Source organism: Mastacembelus armatus, chromosome 17 (assembly GCF_900324485.2).
Source record: "Mastacembelus armatus chromosome 17, fMasArm1.2, whole genome shotgun sequence".
NCBI lineage: Eukaryota > Metazoa > Chordata > Actinopteri > Synbranchiformes > Mastacembelidae > Mastacembelus > Mastacembelus armatus.
In genome coordinates this window covers 4124224-4151441 of record NC_046649.1, presented here as the reverse complement: position 1 = coordinate 4151441, position 27218 = coordinate 4124224, and the positions used below count along the sequence as shown (strand labels likewise).

The 27218-nt window shown below is 39.1% G+C and overlaps 1 protein-coding gene and 1 non-coding gene across 4 annotated transcripts; one reads left to right on the top strand and one right to left on the bottom strand.

The window, feature by feature from the left end:
* Window positions 1–339: 339 nt before the first annotated feature.
* Window positions 340–26913, top strand: ca8 (carbonic anhydrase VIII). 3 transcript variants are annotated; one of them, XM_026313883.1, is made up of 10 exons: window positions 340–684; window positions 5232–5423; window positions 5582–5706; window positions 7848–7943; window positions 8819–8881; window positions 8996–9044; window positions 9484–9596; window positions 12841–13035; window positions 15317–15393; window positions 26612–26913. In XM_026313883.1, the coding sequence occupies exons 1-8, from the start codon at window positions 612–614 to the stop codon at window positions 12973–12975; spliced, it is 846 nt and encodes a 281-aa protein (XP_026169668.1). In that variant the 5' UTR covers window positions 340–611; the 3' UTR covers window positions 12976–13035; window positions 15317–15393; window positions 26612–26913. The 3 variants fall into 3 exon arrangements, with proteins under 3 accessions (XP_026169668.1, XP_026169669.1, XP_026169670.1); XM_026313884.1 differs by lacking the exon at window positions 26612–26913 and having other exon boundaries at window positions 15317–16086; XM_026313885.1 differs by lacking the exon at window positions 26612–26913 and having other exon boundaries at window positions 15296–15333.
* On the bottom strand, window positions 23947–24065 carry LOC113135027 (5S ribosomal RNA). Its single transcript, XR_003296111.1, has one exon. It is a non-coding gene; the product is annotated as a 5S ribosomal RNA (ribosomal RNA).
* Window positions 26914–27218: the final 305 nt, after the last annotated feature.

Genomic DNA, 27218 nt, shown 5'->3' with positions numbered 1-27218 from the left:
CACACACTCACACACACACACACACACAACCCAAAACAGCAGAATAACATACAAGTGAAACCATAACACACACTTTAACACTCATTATAATCGTTACTTTTACTAGTTTATTTTCATTTGTGACAGGTTGAACATAGAGGAAAGGGGAATGAAAATTAAATACTCATCTGTCACTATTTGGGAGAAAGCCAGGGTGAATAGGTACACCTGCAGTGCACACAGAAGGAGAGAGAGAAAGAACGGAAGATGAGGAAGAGGGAGAGGGGAGAGAGATAACAGCCGAGCAAAGTGGAGCGAAAGAGGAGGAGCAACAGAGAGTAAAGAAATACAGAGAAGCAGAGCTCAACACGCATCAGAGAGTAGCTTTAGAAAGACAGAGCTAGAGATCGCAGTAGCATTAAACATAACATAGAAACAAAAGAAAGAAAGGAAAAGTAAAGAAGAAAGTGGAGAAGAAAACAAAGACGAAAGTGATAGTTGTTCCTTATATTGAAGCTCACTCTGTAGGCAGCAGAGGCTATAGTTGGTGTTTAAGTGAAGGGCCAAACCAGTTTAACTGGGAGTGTACTGGGAGGACACACTGGTTTTCTACCCACAGTGAGCAAGGCACCATGGCTGACAACGTGAATGAGGAGTTGGATTATAACCTGGGGAAACATGAGCTGGACTGGGGCTATGAGGAAGGTAGGTTGGTCTTCATCAGCATGTGAAGACATGCTGGGGAAAGGTGATGTTAGCTGGTGCAAAAGGTTTAGGGTACAGATGGGTTTTAAAGGTTTTTGAATCTAAAATTTTAAGCAGCTTGAATGGTCTTTACACTGAAAATTGACTTTATGTCACTTACTGTACATCCTGATTGTGTGTTGGCACGCTGTAAAAAACACTCAAATTGAGCTGTATACTCTGATAATTAGTGATGATGAATTACTTTTCTTTTCTCAGTACATTCAAACATGAAATAACAGTGAAAAAACATGCTGTGCCAGTTATGTCATGCATGACCTATGTGATGACTTCATGTAGTTTATGTTTTCTCACTCTGTCATCCTTTTTCTGCTGCCTTTACTGAGCACCGATGGATGCACTGTGATGTTGAACTGTAAAATTCTTACTGTAAGTATGCTAAACAATATATAACAGCTTCTTCAGATAGACAGCTTTGCTTGTCCTGTGGAAAACCTTTCATGCACTAAGCAGGGGGAAAAAGTGTGTCAGCTTTAAAAATACACAGATACAGTACATTTACATAGAGTGTTTTTATTGGTTACTTTTCTCCCAGCATCAGGAAACATTTCATTCATTGGAAGATTAACTTCTCTGCAGGACACTTGTGATATCATAAATTTCAATTAAAATGAACTTTAATTGAAGAACTGCCTATTTGACTGAATTTTAATGTGAGAGAGCATATCACAGTTGCCAGTGGAAGATGATTTTTTAAAATTTGCTTTGAATTAGTTCTTAAATCCCTGAAATTCCTGTATGTTACACTAAAGGTGTTCTTGCACAGGGGCAACTACAAGTGTGAAAGCTGCTAACACGGTGATACTGATAGAGATGGAGCTAAGCTGGAGTCAGAGCTTGGTATTAATGCTAACAGCCATGCAAACTGTAATCTATTACCTTCACAATGGATTACTCACAAAATAAACATCAAGTCAACAGACAGCATGACAAAGAGATTTAGGCCTGATAACCATATAATTATCATGTAAAAGTATATTGCTTATATAAATAATATAAAGTATATTTAATTGAATACAGTTAGAAGCATGTGTTTCATACATATTTTATTTACTACCCATCACAGCTGTCAGCTTTGCTGCTGAGAATGTGGCCTATGCTACTACTGAACCAGAAATAAAGGACTTAGCCATAAAATGACTGTAAATTTTGTTTCAATTGAATTTAATGGGATCTTTTAATCTTTCTTACTGGATTACATGTCATAAGGCCATATACTGAGAGCATAATGGGCCTTTTGCACTACCAGAACATACTGACCCAAACCTATTGTCCTGGGCTTTGCTTATGTTTCAACTGTCTGACCTTTTGAGACTGTAGTCTGTGATTGGTGAAGCAGCTGTCACTCATGATTGGATACACAGATGTGTCATCACATCTCAACTATATCAAACACAGCTACATGATGGTAACTTCTATATGTCACCCTTTTCTGATGGGTAAGCTGCGAAAGCTGACAAAACCACGCACTTCCATTTATCTAATACTCACTGCTGTTGCTTGATTATATTGTAGATAGTGTATGTATGACCACCAGGTACTCAAGACACCTGATATTACACATCCAGGGGTCTGATTTATAAAACTGTATGTATGCTCTTTACTAAAAGTGTATGTCCACCCAAAAACCAAAAACTGTTGACACACACATTTCTAGGCAGTTTTCCCTTTATAAACAACCGACTACCTAGAAGTGTGTGTAGGTGAATCACACACCCATTTTTGCTATAAATAATCAATGCAAAGCACCTAATGAAGGCTGATCCACACGTCAATGACCCTGGCATGTAGCTGTTCTTGTGTTACTGGATCGAATCTTTATGATAATGTGGTTTTAACGTATGATATGGAGTGAAAATTAAATGTGTGTGAGGCATCAGTAGTTACAATCCTTCCCCTCACATTTCAGTTTTTACTTTCTGACTTCAGTTCATCACCTGACCATCTGTGTCACCAATGAGCATACACATGAGTCCAAGTTTATGTACAGGTGGGCCCATTCTCCTGTCCAGTTTGTTTTTTACAGATCACAAACTGTGTGTGGGAAGTGACGTACGTCCCTCTTAGGCCCAGTTTTGTGCCCAGTTGGCTATGCAGTGTTTATAAATGAGGGCCCAGGTCTATTTCTGTTGGATCGTTGCTTGTGAATATATAATATATACATATGTTCGTAAGAGTTAAAATATGTGTAAGCAGGAGAGGAGAACAGAGGGAGACCACATCTGTCCTGTTGTCACCTTTTCAGTGATGTAGAGCTGACAATTTGTAAAACACAATAGAAAATCTAAATTGTTTTTTGGGAAAACAAGCTTGTATTGTATTTTATTAAATGTTGGGGTTTTTTAGGACATTGAACAAATATAAGCCATTCACAGTTTAAACATCCCAGCTAAACAGAGAAGTGAGCCAGGAGGCTGTGGTTAGTTCAAACATAATTCTTTTATCAGCAGGACAGAGAAACACTTTATAAGTATTCACATATTGTTCATATCATAATTAAAAAATATAGGTCAAATTAAATCCACCATTTATTTAATTGGTCATAGCAGTCAATACGTCCTATAGTGGGTAGGCCCACAAAGTATGCAGTCCATTGAGATAGTGATTACATAACTATGACCTCTTTTGTTGTTGAATGCTAACAGCGAATGTTGATTAAAATAACAAGCTTAGATTTGACTTTCCAGTAAAGCAGAAGGTAAAAAAACTCCAGCTCCATGTTTCAGTGTCTTAAAAAGAGTGACAAAGTAGGAGAAAATACAGTTCCTGATAACAACTTAGATGTGGGTTATCACTAGATCTGAAGAACTTGATAAACTCAGTGCGAGCTGGGATTTGGATAAATCGATCATGGTTAAATCATGGTTTAGAAAACACACACACAGACAATGTTGCACAGGCTGTCATGTGCATGGTAGCTACAGTGAAACAGTCACTGCTGGTGGTAAATTGTTGTCAAGGCTTTAGCTGCTGAGGAAAGAGGGAATGTGACGTCCCCCCCCCCACTCCTCTTTTATTGGAGTGAATAATCAGCCAGTGTCTCTGTCATAGTTGCAGTAGAAAGACATACTGTCGGGGGTTGACTTTCTTGTAGAAGGATATGGGTGTAATATGTTTTCCTAAATGAATACTCACACATCTTACAATGCTCTCATTTTACTGAACATGGTCAGCAAAAAAAGAAAAGAAAAGAAAAGAAAAGAAAAAGAATCCAGACCAGTGTGTACCTTTGGAGTATCACTTTCTCTACACTGCATTTTCACATGACCTTCATGCTCTGCCACTGCAAGAAAATGAATGTTTTAACCTGAGACAGATCTCACCTCCGGCTGTGTTGGTCAAAGTTAAAGATATCCTCTTACAAATACACGTTTTACCAACATTCTTCAGTTCTTCTGTCTCAGTCAGGCTGACAGGCAACCCTCTTTCTGCAACTGCAACCGTCTTACATTTGCTTTTAAGCATTTTAAACTGTTCCTGTCTCACTTTCTCTTTTTGTCTCACTCCCCAGCTTGCACCAATGCACTCATTGTCACAGTCTTTGCAAGAAATCCTGTTCACACACTGGACACTGAGAGGAAGCAGGCAATGAATGGAGGGTTAGAGGGGGAACGGCTCATTGACTGACTCCAGACTTTTAGAGGAGAATGTTTTTTTCTTTTTGTTAAGGCTCTTATGTGGCCTGAAGCCCCAGCTTTCCTGAAATGTCTCACGGACAGACAGACACAACGGGCCAGTTCGCCTGCAGTTTACATGCTCCCACTTCTCACTCACCTGAGCCACATTGTTTAAGATTGTTTCAGTCCAACTGAAGGTGGTGCAGGCATTCACTGTGCTGGGGGCCTTCCAGGAAGTCTGTCTAATTGTTCTTGAATTAATGCATCCAGCAGATTTCCCTCCACAGCACGTCTCCCCTACTAGATTTGTAGTCCTCTGTACACCAAGTCTGCAGGCTCAGGGTTCAGAACCACATCTCACACCTCTGTAAAGCTATATGCCAGAGGAACCTAAATCCTGTCATGCTTTCTGCACCCAGTGCTCACTGAGATTCAAAGTCCAGCCACAGCTAAAGCAGTTTTGTATAGCTTGGCTAGGACATGAGGTTGATTGGATCTTTTCAGTAATGCACTGGTGTGGTACTGTTGAGCCCTAGTGTCACAGTGGCTATATAATGGCTAGATAATTGAGGGTGTGTGTGTGTGTTTGTTCCATGGGACAGGGGGAAGCAATGCACTTCTTACTCCACTATACTTATAGTTACAGAAATAGTTATTTACTTCATAAATTAAGATTTTACATATAAACATATTAAGAACCCCCAAATTATTCTGCAACTATTTCAATCTGAAAATGCTAATTACATTAACATTTTATCCAAGAGTAAGGATACTCTTGCTGAACATGAACATCATCTTTAAAATGTACTTGAAGGCATAGACATGTGCAGTACATGTAATGTGCGTATTTATGCCTGTTTTCACTCACAGGTGTAGAGTGGGGACTTCACTTTCCAGCAGCCAACGGCGAGTATCAGTCACCAATTAACTTAAACTCCAGGGAGGCCCAGTATGACCCAACGCTACTGGACGTTGGCTTATCACCCAACTATGTGGTGTGTCGGGACTGTGAGGTCATCAATGATGGCCACACTGTCCGCATCATTCTCAAGTCCAAGTCAGGTGACTTCTACGAGACACACACTACTCTCTGATTTAAAATGAGCTGAGAAAGCAGGCTTTTTGTGTAATGTGTCAAGATAAAAATAAGCCTTAACTCATTGCCCTCAAGTTCCTTTTTGTGCTTGCCCAAAATTGCCTGTCTCCTGTGCTGTTGCCAGTGGTTACTGGGGGTCCATTACCTAGTGATCATGAGTATGAGCTTCATGAGGTTCGATTCCACTGGGGTAAAGAGAACCAGAGAGGATCAGAGCACACCGTCAACTTCAAGGCTTTCCCCATGGAGGTAGAGTGATAGCTCTCTCTCTCTCTCTCTCTCTCTCTCTCTCTTGCTCTCTCTCACACACATATACTGATCAATTTCTTCATTGACAGGATACATGATACTGGGACTTCAATCACCACTCCTTTTACAAATATTGATTCAGTTCCACCCTTCATTAATCCAACTAGTCTGCACCAGCTTCAACCCATCTCTCTCGGTATTTTAATGGACAGTATTTACAGTATATCTGTGATCCTCTTCCAGCCCCTATGATTATATTCCTGACAATTTTCTCAAAAAAGGTTCTGGTTACTGCTGGACTTTGGGTTGCTAGCCATAGCTGACCAAAATTTCAGTCTGGATTTTCCCAGAGACATAGCACAGCGACTCTTTTCTTGACTGTTCTCTTGAGAGTGCTAAATGATATTCTTATGTAGGCAGGTCTGAGATTTGTCTATTTTAATTCTTTTGGATCTTAGCTCAACCTTTGACGCAGTGGATTATGATATCACTATTGACTGGTTAAGGCAATGGGATGATTTAGCAGTCTGCTCTTTGAAGGTTCAGGTTTTCTCTCCCTAACAACAAACTTTCTGTAACAGTATAGACTGAGGTTTCTGACACAGCCCTGATCCTGTTCAAAAGACACTGGAGCTGACTGTGGGACATCTGACATTTAAGTCACATAGTGAAAATATAAGTGGAATTTCTGATTCTGGTCTAACTGTTTTCATTAGTTATCAGTTAAGAAAAATAAATCAGACATATTCTACTTTTTGAAAGAGTTGAAAACCAAATTCATGTTTTTGTGTCTTTGTGCCTTGATTACTGTAAATCTCTATGCTCCTGGCTTAGTCACAGAGCTGTATCTCATCTGGAGGTGGTTCAGAATGCATGTTCTCACTAAGACCAGGCGCAGGAAGCACATAACCCCACTGCTGGCCTCACTTCATTGGCTGCAAGTGGAATTTAAAATCACATATAAAATATTAGTTATCACTTTTCAGGCTCTATATGTTGAAACCCTGAATACATGATTGCATTGCTGTGTCTATAGAGAAAGTGCAACATATCAGACTGGCTAACCTGCACCTTCTGGATGTTCCCAGGGCATTTGCTGTTAATGCACCTAAACACTGGAACTCTTTGCATCTTATTGTTAGATCTTCTAATTCAATTGGAGTTGAAAGAAAGACTTGGTCATATTCTCTTATTTTTCCTTCTTGATAAGTTTGACATTTTAATGTGGTTTTTATCTGTTCACATCCTGCATCACAGCCATCTGATGCTTTATATTGTTTTAATCGTATTCCTTGTTATTACTTTATTACTCACACACACACACACACACACACACACACACACACACACACACACACACACACACACACACACACACACAAACCTACAAAAATAAGGCCATGACCTTGGAGTGGGGTGCACCTTGAAACTAGACCAACATACAGTGTTCAGACACTGGCATTTGCCCTTCAGATACTGTAACCTCATAACTTTTTGAGTCCTTGAACATAAAACTGGTTTTATTTTCTCAGACAAGTACCACTTTTAACATCAGGCCCTACAGTGCTAAAGAAATACTGATTTCACAGGTTAAAATCAATTGGTGTTTATTTCTGTTGTGATAGTCTAGAAAAACTAACCAAAGCCTGAAATGAATTTTACTATCTTTAAAGAAACAACAGTCCAAAAACCTCTTGGTAGTATTTTATACTGGTGCATTTAGCACAAGAGCTGGTGCCCTGGAGGTGATTAACCTAGCTTAGCATAAAGACTGGAAACAGGGTGGCACAGTTGTAACCAAAGCCTTGGCAGATCTAGTGACAAAACAATTTGCTTTTGATACGAAAGGTTTCTTAGGTGACACATTATGCAGGCATTACGTGTCAGGCTGTACAAGACACTAACTTAGCTTAACCAGGATAAAAATAAGGATGTGAAAATTGTCAAGCAGCAAACACATCACATGCTTAGCACTGTTGCCTCCCAGTTCACATTAAGTTGCCATTAGAGGCCATACAGAAGGCCCTTAGTCACTACCAGCTGGTGGTTTCTCACACTCTTACTTACTGGTACTGATTGTTTTCTACACCTCTTTGCAACAGTGGCATTACATGGTGGTGTTGTGTTGTCTCTCTGTGTAGCTCCACCTTATTCACTGGAACAGCACTCTGTTTAACACGTTGGACGATGCTCTGGGAAAGAAGAATGGCATCCTCATCATAGCTCTGTTTGTTCAGGTTTGTAACAGCAAAACTTCATAGTTTTGCTGTCAGTTGTTTATGTTGGAGAGAATTGGTGCTTGACAACATATTTCTGCATAATGATTTTGAAACATGCATCATAATGTAAACTATATGTTTTCACCTTCATGACCCACATTTAAAAAAATATTGAGTTTTTCAGCACATCAATGGACTTTAAGTGGTCTTCCTTCCTTCCTGGTACAGTAAGGGTTGTTGTTCTAAATGAACAGATTAGCTTGGACCACCTTGTGCAATAGAACAAGTTGGAAACAACCTGTTAAATTCTGACTCCTTACCTTAAAACTTCAAACCCCTGAGAAATAATCTTCACATCCTCCTAGTTGAAACAATTCTAAAGATTGTAGGAACCTTTATGGGTTATTGTTTATGTCACTTTAATACCATCATCCAACCACAGTGAATAACCCAGATAAGTAAAAACAGTGGCTAACGGCCTCTTTCTGGTTTTACTCAGAAAGCAGCAAACTTCTGAGACCTCAGTCAACTTGACATATAGTCAAGCACTGGCTGCCCACTGCCCCGGGTGTGTGTTCACGGTGTGTGTGTGTTCACTGCTGTGTGTGTGCTGTGTGTGTGCACTTTGGAATTGGGTTAAAACACAGAGCACAAATTCTGAGAATGGGTCACTATACTTGGCCATATAAGTCACTTTCATATATGGTTTTTCACTGCCACTTTGACTTCCTGTTTATGTCCTGTAACTCAGAAAATAAAACCTAAGATCTGCTTAAAATGTTTTGTTGATGCCTTTAGAATAATCACAGACAACATGTCTGTATCAGATACATTGATATGTCTTCTGACAACCAGCTAACATCCCACTGGCACTCAAAATGTCTTTTTATCAGATTGGTAAGGAGCATCTGGGTCTGAAGGCCATCACTGAAGTTCTACAGGACCTGCAGTACAAGGTGAGCAATCACACATTGTAGTTTATTACACCAGATGATGATGAGCGTCACATGACATGTTGAGCTGGATACAAACTGAGAGTAATTGTTGTTGTGTTGGTGTATTTCCATCAGGGGAAGAGTAAGATAATCCCGTGCTTCAACCCCAACACTCTGTTACCTGGTGAGCAGAAAGTGATTTGGTCTCAAATACATAAACAGTATAAAGGCTGTTGGTGTTGGCAAAAAAGGAAGGCAATCAGAAATGCACACAGACATTGTGAGCCAGTGGCTCTTTTAAGAACAGATGCACCCAAATCTCTCCATTCCTTTTTTAGTTTATTTTCTAATATACACAGGCATTTTGCTACTTGTGTAATAATCTTTGTATACTGTATATTTGGTTGTGTTGCCCACTGATGATCACTGGCCAGTTTCCCCTGAGTTTAATTTTCTCTAATATTAATAATAAATATGAGCCAATGTTTGCAAAACTTAAGAAGGGTGAACATGGAGATAGGGAGGCTCTAACTGAATAGATCAATACACAAGAAAAAGCTGATGTCACTGGCATGACTTCATTTAGAAAGTTTTGATGCTTTTTAAATGACATGTTTCCTCAGACCCGTTGCTGAGAGACTACTGGGTATATGAGGGATCTTTGACTACACCACCTTGTAATGAAAATGTGACTTGGATCCTCTACCGCTACCCTCTCACCATCTCACAGTTACAGGTAAAACATACATATCAAACAAAACCTACAGTCCCTTTCATTCATTTTAGGGTTGTGTTAACAAGCCTGCTTTCTACGTGTTTAAAGGGTTACTTTTATACTATACACCTCCATTATTAATATGTATATGTGCTAGCAATGGATTAAATGACTGACGTTACCAGGGTCGCACATGATGGCGGACCAGCAGAGAATTAATACTGAACTCTGTTTTAGTATTTTTCAACTCACTGTTTTGGCTTTCTGGCCCATAAATCTGCAGGCAGCTGTGTTTAATGAAAATATGACTCTGCACAACCTGCCCAATAACAAACGGCCAAGAACAACCTTAGTGTGTAACAAAAAGCATGCGTGTCTTAATACAGCTTGATTTTTAGCAAACAGCAGTTTAGTAATGAGCTACTTCACAGTAAGAGCATTCCAGTGGTGTAACAGCAGAAAGTGTGTTGCTTGGAAAGGAAAGTGAAGTTCTCCTTCTTCCTCCTGACAGTGTACGAATGCTTGGTAACAGAGGACAGAGCAGTGAAACCATAGGTGTAACTGAACAAACATTAATAAAAGCTGCATTTCATTTGGGCGTGTCAGTTCCTGCACCCTGGTGGCTCAGTGACACACCTAAATGAAATGAAACCATCATTAATGCTGTAATTTAAGCCTGTGTGAGTGACATGTTAGAGTGACCACTGGATCACATCCAATCCTAACATGCAGGAGGCCACATGGATCACTACCCTGTGCCTCTCTGGCATTCACTGCAGTACAGGAGGCCTTTACACCCACTGCCAATCAATAAGGCTGTCACATCACCTTTAATGGAATTAAACTTTAATTCAACCTTTGCCTGACTCACAGCTCTCTTCAAGCAGGTGGTTGTAAAGGATGAGGGTAATCCTCTGACATTTTTCATCTTTCATCTTTGCTGCCCTCTGGCCTACTGACCCTTTGAAATGCTAATAGAAAGAATGACTTAGGGCTCGTCTCCCGAGGTCACCCACACTGCACTGCCCATGCAGGCGAATTCCAAAATTCTAGCTAAATTACGATAGCTGACCTGTTTTTATTTTTACATGTCCAATGTACATCAATCATCAACGACAAACAGCATATCTATTCAAATAACATTTAAACAAATAAAAACAGGACAAACACCGTGTAACTGAGCAGATGATAAAAAGCATTGTACTTGTTGAAGACCAGATGAGTTTGACCAGAGACTTAGTTTCTAGCATTATCCCATGGCTGATGGGTACCCAAACCTTTCATTTCAAGCTTTTCTTCAAAAGGCAGCCTATCAGATTTGTGCTGTAGAAGAATCCTGGAGGCCACAGTGACAGCTGGCACTGTTCTCGCGTAAAATACAATAATAACACAAAGATATACAACAATTTACATAAGTGTAATTTTTTGTCATTTCATCTGATGCACTTTGTCTCAGCTTCCAGAGAAGCACTTCAGTCTGCAAACAACCGCTGAGGTCTCAGGGTAAAGGGAGGCTCTAAATCATTGAACTTTTCATCAGCAGGAATGTTATAGATCATGTATGCAAACTTACCTAGCAGCTTTATTTCTACACTGTTTCACAGCATAAGTGGCCCCTCCAGCCAAGAGCAGTTAAAAAACAAGCAAATCTATTTATTTGTATTCGTGCTCTAATTGTTGAATAATTATAAACTGCAGCATCTGAGGATTTTTTATGTCATGAGTTTGCATAGAATTATGTTTCTAATTATGTTTTTTTTCTGCTGCCAGTAGGTGGGGTTTTGCTCCTCTTGCCTTAAATGACTCCCTACCACTAAGCATGTCAATTTTCTGTGTTTGACTTACTGAGTTTCTGCATTTGCTGACTCCATCATCTGTGTCAGTCACTGCTACAGCTCTAACTAGTGGCCATGTTAATGAGCAGAGACATTTCAAGCTTTTCTTCACAAGGCAGTCTATCAGATTTGTGCTGTAGAAGAATCCTGGAGGCCACTGTGACGGATGGCCTCACTTGGCATAAGTGTTTCATTCACATTTAAAGAATTTAGTATTTTTGTGTTCCCAACATTTCCAGTAAACCCTGCTGTGGTTTGACCATCGTCTGAATGTAATCCAAAGTTTCCTGCGATGTATCAAAACTAGTTCCAAATTGAAAGTTGTAACATTGTTGGGACAAATCAGCAGCCAAACCACAATAACTAACTTCCTGCTCTTTTTAGCACAACATAGACCATTCCCTTTAACCTCAAACAATAACCTTGCCTCACATCGCACTCTCTCCACATACCTTCAACTTTCCCACAGCCCCCTGTGGAAATATGAAACTGCTGGATTAGAGCATGTCTCAGAATTAGATGTATCTTTGCAACATGTCGAGATGCTTTCAGGACATCCTGAGAAATGTAGACAACTTAAAGGTGAAAAGGAACATTTTGGGGAAGTAAGTAATAAAACATGAATTATTACACACTCACAGAGAGATGATATATCTGACCTTATACTTACTTGTATACCTTTTTGTTTGATTTAGTCTTGGTCACACTGGGAAAGTGCCTTAAAACAGCAGGCCCTGCCCACTCAGAGCACATGCCTCATATATCCGGCTATTATTTACTGCTGAAAGGTCAAGATTGTGTGAACGTGTGCATGCAAAAATTCCAGTGTGTGTGGGTCATGCAAGTGTATGGTTTGTATATTTCACAGCCAGCTGTAAGTATAAATATATACATTTGTCGTTGTCTTGGGTAGGTCTCACTTAAAAAAGAGGTTACTGACTTCAGTGAATTCCTTTCTGTTCTGGGTTAACATCAAACCAACTAGAGAGATATTTTTTCATGCAAATGAACAAATCAAGCTTTTTAATCTGCATAAGAATTAATAGATAGAATACAGTTCTACTGTGACAGGCCTTACTTAGCTATGAAAGCTTTATCACTTGGGTGTCTAACAGCGTGAGGAAACCCTGAGAGTAGAACAATGACTTAAAGTCATATGAACTACTTGAATTCTGTATCTATGTAAAGCCAAAGGGCAACTTATTTACATGAAGACCAGAAAGTGTAAAAGCACTGTACACATTTCAGGTACGTTACCATTATATCAGAAATTCAATTCTGAGTTAGAACTCCATATTTAAATTTCTGGGCATTTTTTATGCAGACTAAGACAGTGAACACTACTTATCAGACAAGTTAGTCCAGGGATCTCAGTATTGTTTTTGTGTGTGTGTGTGTGTGTGACCATCTTTTGCCTTCTGTCTCTGCAGATTGAGGAGTTTCGGAGGCTGCGCTCCCATGTTAAAGGGGCAGAGCTGCCAGAAGGGAATGATGGTATGTTGGGGGACAACTTCCGTCCCACTCAGCCACTCAGTGACCGGGTGGTTCGTGCAGCCTTTCAGTGACTCTTGGTTTTCACTACCAACCCAGAAAAACCATGGGACGCATGGATACAACTACAGAAGGTAACAGTTTTATCATGAGCTTTGCTGAGGTAGCCTACTTTGCTGAAACTAGTAATTGTCCTAAATAACTGTGAGTGAGTAATTGTGTAAGTATAGTCCTGAGGTATGAGGTCAAGGCTATTGCTGGAACATATCCACCCTGTTCTGCATCAAACTACATTACATTACATGGCATTAGATTTAAAAATGTGTTTATGTAATGCATAATCTTTTCGTCAGCAGTATTATTTTGTTAGCAAACAGATGCCTGTTTACACATCTAGGAGATACTGGGCAAAATTCATTTGGTTTCAGTTCATTTCTCTCCACCTGAGGTACTGTATGTAAATCCAATATGAAATCTCTATTGGCTCTGTGTTGGCCTTCAGTAAGGAAAGTCTTTTAGGTGAAAGCTAAATTGTTCAGCAGCTAACTGCTAACTTTGCTGTTTGCTGCTAGTCAGGTAGTGTGTATCACGTTCAGTGGAGCTTTTTCACTGAACACATGTATCTGCTGCTGGGATGACACTGATGAGAGTGATCCATGTCAGTTCATATACAGCACCAAAATCAAACAACGTCCTAAAGACTGTAAAACTGGGGGAAACCTCAGAGCTGGGTGGTGGTTCTATCTGGGTTTGTCATTATGAGTGATAGCCTTCACTTGTTACATTTAATCCATTGTTTATATAAAACATTTTGCATTTACATGAAAAAAATCTTAAGATAATTGTGCTTGTAAAACAAATACAGAAATTAAAAGTAAAAACCTGACCAGCATTTGCTCCATTTCAAACCAAACACTGTTCTGTGTATTTTTAGCTTCCCTCAAGGGACACATAGTTTAATGGAAGCTGGTATGCTTCCCCTGAGGTATTTAGGTCCTCTGACACCACAGGAGACTGGCTCAAGCCCTGGAAGAACTAACCCGGTTCAATTACTAATTTGGGAGTAGCCTATATACAGCTCATAGTGTATGGAGGGATTTGTGATTTAGCTCAACAGCACTGCAGCAGGAAAACAGCACAGAACCACTGGACCTCAGAGGGTACAAGGAAGTTAATAAAGTCAAATTAGACTTTTTTACTGGAATCCTATGAACTAATGGGGTCTTTCAGCTTGTCAGCATGTTCAGATTTAGAAAAGAAATGAGCAAAGGCTCTGACTCAAGTTATTTATGGAAGCCTTGTCACTATCAGCTGGCACTGGTACTGTATACAACATACAGTAAGCTATGAGATAGGAAGAAAAGAGCATCTGATATTCAGTAAATTAATTAATTTGATCATGTGTAGCACCAGCAGACATTTACACTGTATGTCATATTTTTATCACTCCAGGGGAGTTAAAAGTGTGGCAAGTAGCTGCTAACTTCAGTAAATCATTTCAGCTTTAAGTCTTAATTCTTTAAGTCTTAATTCTTTACTCCAGCAATTTAGTAATCCATGTCTAAAATGTTGGGGAACTTACATTTTCCACAATTCAACTCACTACAGTGTCTTTTGTTAGACCTTCCTGACTGTTGTAAGTCCATGTGTTGTCCTTGTCCTACTTTGTCATATAGGGCTTCTTTTAAATAACATGTCTGAGCCAAGATGACCCTGAAGACATTATCAGGTTTTTTATTTCTCAAACTTTCTTTAAACATTTAAAATCACTAATACAACTGTACAACTGTGTATCTGCTATGAAGACGAAGTCGTACCACTGACTGATCTGAACTAACTTTGACTACATTTGATGAGAAAAACAGGAGAAGTGGACTGGAGTGAAGAACAAAGCCAGGGAAGAAGTATGTTGAGAGGAGGGAGGTCGACAGTAACTGTGGTGAAGGATAGTGAAGAGAAGGAGGCAGTGGAACTGTAGGGAACAGAGGATAGAAAAACAGTGGACTATTGTTTATAGTGTAAATGGATACTAAACTGGTCCCACCAGCACAAACCCACCTGAGACAGATCTGTGAACAGGAGGAGAGAGAATGAGAGAGAAAATGATGAAACAGTGTTTGGACAGGAGAGTTATAGAAAGCTGCATTGGTCCATGTTGATTTTTTTGTGGCCAATGGTTCAGCTCCTCTCACCATGTGACTTATAGGCCACTGCAGTTGGAAATGTCATCAACTTTTATAGAGTAGCTTGATCATGTGTGTCACTTGTGAGGCTTTTGGTGCAGCTGGCCTTCTCTAAGCCTGAGGTATGTTGAAAAGTTGTAAAACTAAGTGTAGCAAAGCATATTGAACAATAAAAGTTCTGTCTCCTGTGATTTTACTTGCACCCATACAGGATTCATTCCTTTCTTCACAGGCGAGGAGAAAGACGAGGTGTGAAGACAGGAGGAGGAGAAGGGAAAAGATGATGTATAGGTCAACTGCACGCTAAAGGTGGACAAAGAAAATATTCATACAGTATCTCCCTTTCCCTATGTGCTTTTGTTTGTGTTTGTGTGTGTGTGTGTGCTCCCTTTTCTACATAACCTGTCTCTCCCTCTTCTTCTTGCTGTATCTGTGTGAGTGTAACATCTGTAGGTATGCCTCAGGTATCACCACATTAATTGCTGCGTGTCCGTACTGAGGAGATGATAAGAGGCTTTCTAGTCAGCCTGCGTGGGCTGTCAAAACAAGAGGAAATATGAGCCACAGGCATACCTTCTCGCACACAAAGACACATTGTGTAAGAAAGTGTGGCAGTGACACTGAAACACACCCCCACAGCTACACATGTGCTATGTACAGCGTATGTGTATACACCTGAGACTGACCAATATGTGTTGCAGACTGACAGGATGGTTGTAGACATGCTGCATATTTAAACACACTGTTTCTAAACTATATGTCTAAGTTCATATTTGAATCAATTAAATCTGATAAAGATGAGCATGAACGGGAAACATCTTTATATTAAAATAATTTGAGAGCCAAACCAAATTTCTCTAGTACTCTTTTGTCTGTAATAACTTTACATTATGAAGCTTTATTTCAGCCTGAGGTAATATTAACCTGAGTTTAGGATTAAAGAACTGTGTTTACATTGATGGACTGAATTGATTTTCACCCATAAAAGTGTGTATTATGGTACAGCATTAAGACTTTTTCTTTTTCTGGACTGTTTCTGACAAACTGAGAATACAAACACAATACAGACTTTTAACACACTGAAATAAAATGTTTTATTCCCCTAAAGATAACAGCAACCTACCTTTCACAAACACTAAATAATAATGCTATTAAAATACAAAGATATTCTGTATATTGAAAGATATTCAAATTGTTAACAAATTAAAACTAATAAGGTTATGTCTTAATCCATAGCCACAGACTTTGGGCAATCATTCCCAGTAATATTAAAAGCACACCAAAGAGCAACCCTGGTGCAGTAGGTGACACTGAACATGAACACACACTATCCTGCTGCCACCAATGTGTTAGCAAACTGCAGCTGACATAAATGCACCATTTCCTTCTGTTTAAGTAGTGTTTAAATGAAAAATACAGTAATATTAAGTGACTGTTTCAAAGTCACATGGTAAAGATTTATTGAATATCTAAATTTGATTGGATCGTTTTTTTTATATTATACTTTAATATACACTAACTATTTTCTTCTAAAAAAGTTCTATCCAAGCAATGCTTATGTAAAGGATTTTTGAAAAATTCCTGATACACACACACACACACACACACACACACACACACACACACACACACGCACACACATATATATATATATATATATATATAAATAAAAATTCCCTTCTCACCCCTATATATATATATATATATATATATATAGTCCTGTACGAATTTTGGTTTTGGTTTTGTCTTTGAGAAAGTACAATTAGTGTTACAAACGCCTGCTGACAGAAGTGCTAATGTGGTATAAATTACTAAATGATGATGTCCTCATAAACATAACAGGGAAATAGAGTGGAATATCAGCAAAACCTCCTTCTCTCTTATTTTGCATTTTGAAGTTGTCAGCTGTGATTTCATTAATTCAACAGCTAAAAAGATGTAATTCTGCTGCCCTCAACTGTTAGACACTGAGTGTTACCACCACAACATCCATCCATCCATTACTTATATCCACTTATTACTAACCAGGCCACATAGAGACAAACAACCTCACACACTCACACTCACTCCTATGGGCAATTGAGAGTCACCAATCAACCTGACATACATGTTTTTGGACTGTGGGAGGAAACCAGAGTACCTGGAGAAAACCCACACAAGCACAGGGAGAACATGCAAACTCCACACAGAAAGGCCCCTGATGGGTTTCAAACCAGGAACCTTCTTGCTGTGAGGCAACAGTGTTAACCACTCATCTGCTGCCCCACATCTAGTCTCCTGAAAACAGATTCAAATTCAACTTGAAAAAATCTCCAGTTAGAACTCTTTAACATAAATAAGTTAAAAATCTGTTTCAATTTCAATTTGACTTTTTGACTTTTATGATTGCTGTTTAAAACATTTTAATATTCAAAACTTGTCTCTGTTTGATAAATAAAACAGTGATTAAGCTGTTATTATCTTGTTGCTGCCCGGTAAAAAGCACATTTTTCCAAAACATTTTAGATTACCAGTATTTAAAGGGGTTCTTTTTCTTGAGAAGTAGAACCAATGTAAAATTGTCCTTTTTTCCTCAAAGTTCTTCAGTGCACAATGAGTGCTGAGTCTGAACACACTGAGCATGGCATTACAACAAAAGTAAACACACTATCATGGACCAAGTCTGAGCTGGTCCCAGAGAAACAACCCTGATCAGGTTTATTTTCTGAGCATGTCCAGGTAAGGGTAAGTGTAGCATGTGGAAAAACGGATAAAACAATGGGAGGGAGATCCAGGTTCCTTGCGTATATCCAATATATTTATATGATATATGTATATCCACGTATATCAGGACTGACCAGACAGAGATGGACATAGCAAATATAATTAAATAATCAACACTACTAAATGGAAAGTGATGGCAACTTATCAGTATTACCCACTGTTATATTTTGTCATGTTTGCTAATCTGATCAAGGTTGTTTGTGTGTTAATAACTGTGGGTATGCAGGGTGGTAATACAGGACACTTGTAGTTTCATTTTCTGGTCTAAAGTAAAAATACCACGGCCTCTCCAACACTGACCATTACTATTGAACTGTCCCCTCATTTTACGGACGTGCAATTCTTAATCACCAGGTCATCTTTAAACTTTGTCCTTGTTTTTAGACTTAAAAATTCATTAAGTCCTTTTGTTATGAAGAAGATTCATACCTTCCTACAGTGTATCAATAAATTCAGGATGTCGTTTCTTCCAGTCACTATCAGTTCCTCTGGTGACCAGCAGGGAGCTCTGTAATGATGTAAAAGAAATGAGTTGGCCTACAAAGACCCTGGTAGTGATGCAAAAAAGAGAATCGGTTTTTAAAACTCATTTACAAAGCATTATGTGTTTGTCTGAGTCTGTTTGGTTTGGGGAGGTGAGAGGTGAGTGTAAGCTGCAGAAAGCAGTCTTTAAATTCAGTTTGAACTGGTGGTGTCCTGCTCAGCAGAAGCATCTCTGCCCCATCAGAGTAAAAAAATCTGTCTGGATTTAACGAAACCACAACAGATTGGGGCTTTCAAGGTTTTTGTATTTACTTTAACCTTAAAGTTTGTAATATCGGAGTAACCTTTCATTATTCAGTGGACGTTTTTCTTTTTGTACCGTATATCAGCAGGTTTAATTTAGTTTTTGAATGACTCAGCAAACCGTTGCTCATTTTGCTGCTGTTTGTGTTCCAGTACTTTTGCCTCTAACATGATTAAGCTTTACTGGAAATGCAACCTAAACACACACCATTCTCTCAAAGTGAGATCTCATTATTTTACACCCTTTGTTGTGAATCAGGGCTCGGATGAAGTGTGGCTGTTTTGTGCATTGTTGCCAGGCCATGCTCAAACCCTGGTTTGTATGAGCTTTAAGGAAAACATCTGCATCTAAGAATAGACAGATTCATGGATGAAAGGATAGGAAGGAGGGAGGAAGATGCTGCTGGTCAAAAAGGATGCACAGCTCTGTAATAGAAAGCTTTTTAAACAAAAAATGAAACGAAATTCACACTATTGCAATTACTTTTCACATGACTTATAAAAACCAAATGAAGACTGATGTAATGTTAGAATGACTACCTGTATTCACTAAAGTTTAAGGTTTAGATTCAACTCAGGATCAGATTTAGGTTAAGCTAAGGGTTAAGTTTATAGTTAGTAGGCAATTTTGACTTCACTAGAAGTATAATTACCAAGTTCTCTGAAAATATAATTGCTTAGGTATATTAAGTATAATGGTGAGTGCATGTGTATGGCAGCCACACATCATTAACTCCTCTATGACCACAGCACAGTGAATAGTGAGGGATGAGGAACAGGATCTGAAGGTAGAGTTGGATAAAGGGAGAGAAAAAGGGATGTGGAGGAGGGGTGTAACAGGCAAAAATTAGACACACCATGTAATGACATGTAGCCAATGTAGAAAATTATGTAGACGCTTTATAGTTATCAGTCATCATTGTCCTAACTAAATACTTTTGGTTACAGTTTCCTAAAAAAGTTTGCTGTAGCTCTTCTGTATGATGTAGACCTGTTCCCATCAATGCATCCCGCACTATCACTAATGAGATGCAGGCACATATGTGGACGCAGCAAATAAACTAGAATGACTCAGAGCATGGAAGGTTTTGTGCCTTAACCTGCAACAATAACAAAGGTAATGGAGGAACAGTGGTGATACTGTACCTCAAGAGGGATCACACATCCTGTAGGTACACCGTCTTTGTGTGCTCTTCCTGTTCACTCTGGCCATTAAGAAACCTTTCCTGACATGCTTCCAATATAAGCAATGGCAAATAAAAAAAAACAAAAACCCAATGCTTGTTCTGTGTAAAAATATATTCCAGTGTTTATCTGTAGACATTTTGATACTTCAAAATATGTATTGCTGCATAGCTTGGAACATCACCACCTGTTGATCAGTAGAATAGTGTCAGGCAGGAAAATCATGTCATCCGCATCATGTACAAGCATGTGCTTGTACATGAGATAAATAAAGCAGCAACCTGCTCATAGAAAAACAGCATCATAGTGCTAGTGTAGGTCCAAACTCCACAGGCAATCTTTAAAGGGCAACGAGACCCACATGCTAGACCCACTTATATGTTAAAAATACAGCAGAATAGAAAAGAGTGAACAATTTCCAAGAGTATGTGAGTTATGTAGAGTGGTTTTAATAAATGTCTTTAAAATCATCTTAACATTTCAGTGTCACAAATTTCTTCCCTCTTTTGGTAGAACACACAGACATACGTTCCAGCTATTTTACAAGTAAAAATAAAATAGTGTGAGCTGTTTGCATTTAACCTATGCATTCTTTAATGTCCTGGTGTGTTTCCCAAATCCTTACACCAGCAGCATGTCAGATATATGAAAAAGTGAGACTTTCATTTGCTATAGATGTAGGCTCATTTACCATCCAAAAATCAGGTGGAAACACATTTCATTTTCTTATTGTGCCAAGTTATGCAACTAGGAAAATGTCCTAAAATAGGTGAGCTGTATTTAATTGTATTTAAGCCAGTGTGTTTCCTGAATAACCCCTCAGATCAGTGGGACAAGGTCAGCCAAGTTCTTATTGTCACCCATTTATGACAAACATCATTTTTCCAGATACACTTCAGTTCACAGATAAAAATGACACTATGTGTCTGGAAGTATATTGGAAGGTATGTGAGAATATATATTGTATTTGTAATTTGGATGAGCTGCTTCTTTAGTATGTAGCGACATAATACAAGGAAACTGTCATGACAGAAAAGACGAAACAACTGCATCAATCTTCCCTCTCCCACACTCTTACTGATTTTTATTTTTGCAACTCTGATCTAGATTCATGGCCTTAACGAGGGCAACTCTTTCTTTTGAAACTGCATGAGAATGTCCTGGTTTTTCATCACACACACACACACACACACACACACACACACACACACACACACACACACACACAGAAACACGCACACAGAAACGTATGCTTGACAATAGGGTCATTACATGTTCCCATCAACCTGAATCAACCTTTTGTATCTAAGAAAATAGAAAATACTATGAAGGGAGAAAGTGCAAAGAGAAAGAATAATATAATAATAGACATTCTGAATGTGCTCCAAGACAAGAAAGAAACAATGCTAGATACTATAGAAAAGAAAGCAAAGAGAAGGGTGTGGTTGATAAAACTATGCATGAAATCACAGATAATAAAACTGACATGACTAATGCACTCATGTAATGTGCTTTTTTTTGTTTTGAGGAGCCCATTTGAAACATCAAATTAGGAGACTGCTAGCAATAGAATAGTTGGCAACTTGATGCAGATTTCCCACAGTGACTGTAAAAAACACTGATAATAATAGCTCTGTATAATGATAAGACACCAGAAAATGTGATTTAATTGCTTCCAAATTCAGATAAATTCAGCAGAGTATCATATTTTGCCTGTAGCGATCACCACGTGTAGGATGAAAACCTCCAGCAGACATGTACATCACAGAGGTGGCAGAGAGTCATATGATCATGGTCACTTGACTTTATTTATTTTATTGTAGCTGTTATTAGCTGTAGTTTCTCTTATTTTAAGTACATTTAAATATAGTTGATCATTTGCATGGTTGTAGAAACTGAAATTTCTAGAATATGTGTGATATACATATATGCAAATCATTCCAAAGGATTTGCTTAGCTTTTCTTGCCAACACTTACCTTCTACACATTCAGCAATGTGCTTTGCTCCCTGGTCGGACAGATGGATGGATGAATGGATTTTTAGTCTCTTCACATTTCTCAAACCAGTGGATACAACTACTGGGACTATTGGCTCTTAGTGCTGTGTGTATATTTGCTACAAACCCTCAGTACTTATACCATCTGTCATCACAAGAAACACTGAAGGATTTAGCTACAGTTATACTGGGGGGATAGCTCCCTGTTCCTGCTGTGTGTCCTAACGGCCATTGACATTAGTCTCTCTGACACTGTGAAACATAACTCATATGCCAGCACAGACTTCTAATTATTTTTATGGTAACCACAGGACAGTAGTGATTTAGAGTAATGAAACCACAACATAAATAGACACCATGAAATGACTGAAATATTTTTTGTGCATCTTTTATGTGCTCTGTGTTGTTTGTTTACTTCTTGTTTTCTAGTGTTGATCTACACTTACAGTATCTTTTCTATGCCAACCATGGTATTTAAGTGTATTTGAATTGATTTCAGAGAGAAAAGGAGTGAGAGGAGAGGAGGGAGAGGGGGATGGGACTATGTTGCCATGACAACTGCCATAATAATCATCCTAATGATTGATGTGCTGCGCTCCATTTCTCCCTGTTTGGGCTCTCTCTCTCTCTCTCTCTCTTTTTTTTTTATCTGTCTGTCTTTGTATGTCTGTCTGTGTCTATTAGACCACATTCTTTGTTTTTCAGTGTTTCTACTACTAGGACAGGAGATGCTAATTTTCATAAACAAAGAAGCAAACATAAACAGTAAACAAATATTCATTAAAAGAGGCAAAAAGAGATTGGAATTTTTAACAATAGCATTTTTAAAAATGTTCCTCATTAGATGAAGACAATAGTATTTCAATATGTTGCATATTTCCTATGAAGGCATGTGGTATGTTTAGGAGCCTGAATCCATCTTACTGTCTTATTGCTTTTGACCATTCAGGCATTGTGTGTGTGTCTGTGGGTGGCTGTATATAGTGTCATAATAGGTAGCCTTGTAATATATTGCATGCAAATTGCTCTATAAATGTTAAAACGGATTACCTTACTGGTCAGTCAGGGTCAATATTATCAGCCACACACATGGTTTTGGACAAACAGAAAGTTCTTCAAGTGTCTGTAGTTGAATCTACACTGTGTCCTGCACTTACCAAAGCAGATGTGGCCTTTTGATATTGAATGATATGGAATGAAACCTTTTTATGGCTTTGATTTTTTTTTTGTAACTGCCTCAGGTCACAATGTTTTGAGTGATTTGGTAAATGAAACTGGGGCTTAAGTTTGTAATTACCAGATAATCATTTTTTATTACTGAACTTTATCACTTATGATTTACATTATGGCTTTCATTTTATAAAATCTTCAATCTAATATAGATCTATCTTATATACAGCATGAATATACTATTGCCTCACAGCAAGAAGGTTCCTGGTTTGAAACCCATCAGGGGTCTTTCTGTGTGGAGTTTGCATGTTCTCCCTGTGCTTGTGTGGGTTTTCTCCAGGTACTCTGGTTTCCTCCCACAGTCCAAAAACATGTATGTCAGGTTGATTGGTGACTCTAAATTTCCCATAGGAGTGAGTGTGAGTGTGTGAGGTTGTTTGTCTTTGTGTGTCTCTATGTGGCCCTGTGATGGACTGGTGACCTGTCCAGGGTGTACCCCTGCCTTTCACCCAAAGAGAGCTGGGATAGGCTCCAGCAGATCCCTGTGACCCTGGTTAGGAATAAGTGGGTATAGATAATGGATGGATGATAAAAGCTCTTTATCCTCTTCTTAATCCAAAAACATCAGTATACTACTCTCACATTCCTGAGTTCAATTCGACGACCAAAAAGGGTCTTGGGTGCATGTGCATCTTCCTGCAACAAGCGGAATGCTTCTCAGAGAAAGGACATCAGCATTGAAGAGAGAACATCAAACAGACCTACATAAAATTACTTACAACACAACATACACATCCATCATCTATACCCACTTATTCCTTAACCAGGGTCACAGAGTTCTGCTGGAGCCTATCCCAGCTCTCTTTCAGGTGGAAGTCAGGGGTACACCCTGGACAGGTCACCAGTCCATCACAGGGCCACATAGAGACACACAAAGACAAACAACCACACACACTCACACTCACTACAGCATCTGGTATTCCCAGGTGGTCTCCCATTCAAGTACTAACCAGACCCGGTCCTGCTTAGCTTCCGAGATCGGATGGGATCGGGCGCTCACAGGAGAGTATGGCCGTAGGCCTCAACAAACACGTGATTGGATAAACAGGAGTGCAAATTCATTGGTAAAAGAGGTGGGAGTAGGCCCAGCCAATGTCTGAGACATGACACATACAATAAATATAGAAAAACAGTGCAGAAATAATTCACATGGCAATATAAAAATTTACAAAAAGCCTAACAGGTTAAGTTCTTCATTAATGTCAAAGTATTCAACTGTATTCAAAGTATAAATCCAATATGCTTCTCTCCAAAACAGCGTGTTGATAATATCACCACCTCTAGGAGAGGGAGAAACTTTTTCAGTGCCCCCAAAATGTTATTGAGGGTAGGGAACCATGATTAGCATGTACATAGTGCTGAGCCATAGCATAGTTAATATTTTGAGTCTTTTAAGAATGTTCCAGTGTTTCGTTTCAGGATCACTTGTTTAATTTCTCTTGATGGAGAGTATTCAGTGGAAATTTAAGAGGCATTGATTCCAGTTTTCTTAACCAATAAAGATTCACTGTCAATATTTACAGCTCTCTGATAAGCTGTATTAATGTCCACTGTTATATAACCCCCTTTCTTTTACTTCAGCAGCTCTTAACTGCCACTCTGTGATTGCACTACAATTTGGACATAAAATTGAACCACTGGGACACTACAAATCAACCTTTTTGGGTTATTACTTTCAGCTCGTAACAGATAATTTCTGCTTAAGTGTTTATGGTAAATAGTTATTTATCCAGTGATAAAGCAAGCCATCAGGCTGTTGGCCCAGGGTTCCCCTGAAGCAGGCCAAAAGGACCGCAGCAGGTATCGGTAGTTGAGAAGCTCATCAGTGGCAAGGCACTGGGTGTCGATGTGGTTCTCCCTGAAAGGCTGAAGGATGTTCCTAGGAGGGTGGGTGCCAGCATCACACTGCTTAGCCTCCCTGGAAAACCTTGCACCAGGGTGCTGAAAACGAGGCTCTGACTGATTGTTGAACCTTGGACCCAGACGAAACAAGGCGGATTTTACCCTGGCTGTGGAACAGTTGACCGACTCTTCACCCTTGCTACTGTAGGGGTTTTGCAAGTGTACTGTCTACATGTGCTTTTGTGAGGTTTTCTGAGGGGTCCTATAGAGGGCACATTGGAGGTTAGAGCTACTTGGGTGATTATGAGCCTGGTATATCATACATAGTGCAGCCGCTCACAGTTAGGTTGCAGATTTGGTTATTTTTTGCTAGTAGTGGCTAATCTTACTTCTTTATAATTCTGCCCCCACTGTATTTTTTGTTGGTCAATTAAAGAAATAGATGAAAACAATAGCTGCAACCCTTCATCACAAGGACATAACAAAGCCTCCAATCACAACCTGATCCGCTCATGCAGGAACCAAAATGAAGTGACTGATAGCTGAAATGATAGTTCTACACGCTTAATATCGGAGTGTGTTTTGATTTTTTTTCTTTAACTACTAATCAGTTCAATTTCATGCTGTCATTATAAAAAACATCTCTGCCCCACCTTTCTGTCACTTTGACAACTAGCTATTATTTTCAACTGATCCAATTTATTGTTTATTACTCTCTTTCTTTAGTGCTGTCTATCTCTTTCTTTGTGTTTGGGTGTGTTTGTGCGTCTGTCTGTGCCAACCTGCCAAAAGGTCATTGTCACATTAATATCTATGCAAACTGATTAGCAGCATTATCTCTTTTCCCTCTTTTACTTTCAAACTCTCCTTTCCCTCTCTCTCTTTCTAGCTCATTCTCCCTGTTTCTCTTTCACACACACACAGTCATAAACATCTATCATTTGATTTCTGTTTCATTTTTATGTCCCACTATCTGTCAGTGCCACTGGTGTCTGATTATCATACATGGGAAACAACCATTGAGCCTCCCCCACTACATTCATCTCCCAGCTATTGATACAAATCAAGGCAAAATACTCATTCCTCTTATACAGTCAATAGCGACAACTCTTTATCATTTAAGCTTCATATTCAGTGATGTGTAAACAAAAGTGAGACTGACTATATTTCTGAAACAAGGTTTGTATCTCTGTCTTAGCCTCGTTTCAGTGACCTTCCTTCCTTAGCTACTTTGCTCGACTGTCGGATTATACTGCATACAACAGGGGCTGACTTTAGGCATTTTCCTATGTCCCCCAGCTAAAACTATAAAGAAATAGGAAGAAACAATGGAATGAACTAAATTTTACTTTCCTTAGCAGAAGAATGTGTAAATACAATGGAAGAAAACTACAATTAAGAAAGCCAGAGAAGAAGTTGCAACATTAGCAGTTCAATGTCACAAAAGCAAAAAAACTACATTACTTAATCCATGTCTTTCATATACAGATCACACTAATAGACACACACATGGAGAAACTATACATAATATTCACATGGAATGGAACATTTCATAGTGTGTAAGTGAGTAGACGATTATAAGACTAAAGTGGTCATGCAGTACTCCTGGGCCCAAAAAAGACATTGTGCCATACACCACCATACAGAAAAAGCATCTGAAGAATAATCCATAGGTTTGTAAAGGATTTTCTTTTGAGCCATTATATTCATCATTATTATCATAGATTAGCTGACAGAAAGGCCACAGTTCATCAGGGTGGAGAACTGCATCTCTGGTGGCAGAGGAGGCAGCGTAAAAGGAAGGATGCAAGGCTGCTGAACAAACTGGACAAAAAGCTGGTTCAGTGACTGGAATGAGGCTGGACTCACTGGAGGCTGTGGTGGAGAGATGCAAACAGAAAAAGGTAGTGACCATCCTGGAACACATTGACCATCCCCTTCACAACATCCTGATGGACCAGAGAAGCAGCTGCAGTGGACGACTCACCTCACTGAGCTGCAGGACTGAAGGATACAGGAGATCCTTCATCCCCACTGCCATCAGGCTCTACAACACCTTAGCCAATGGAAGATGACTGACCAACATGAGCTGGACTGTTACTATACTTACTACTGACTACATGTTACTTTCACTACAAGACTACCTGAATTTCCCCTTAGGTGTGGATAAAGTTTTTTTGTAGTGTGCCAGGATATTCTAAACTGAATAAAAGAAGGACTGCTAAAACTGTGGAAGCATGTTTCTGTACCTTGCAACGTCAGTGGACATTATCTTGGGAAAGGTTCCACTTCTACAGAAATCTTTCTACATATTTTTCAGTTTTCAGCTAC

What these genes read in the sequence shown, in the direction of transcription:
- ca8 (XM_026313883.1), top strand. Translation starts at nt 612, where the DNA reads ATGGCTGACAACGTGAATGAGGAGTTGGATTATAACCTGGGGAAACAT. An exon ending in CATTCTCAAGTCCAAGTCAG is followed by an intron (nt 5,424 to 5,581) that starts GTGACTTCTACG and finishes TGCTGTTGCCAG; the next exon opens with TGGTTACTGGGGGTCCATTA. An exon ending in CCCCAACACTCTGTTACCTG is followed by an intron (nt 9,045 to 9,483) that starts GTGAGCAGAAAG and finishes ATGTTTCCTCAG; the next exon opens with ACCCGTTGCTGAGAGACTAC.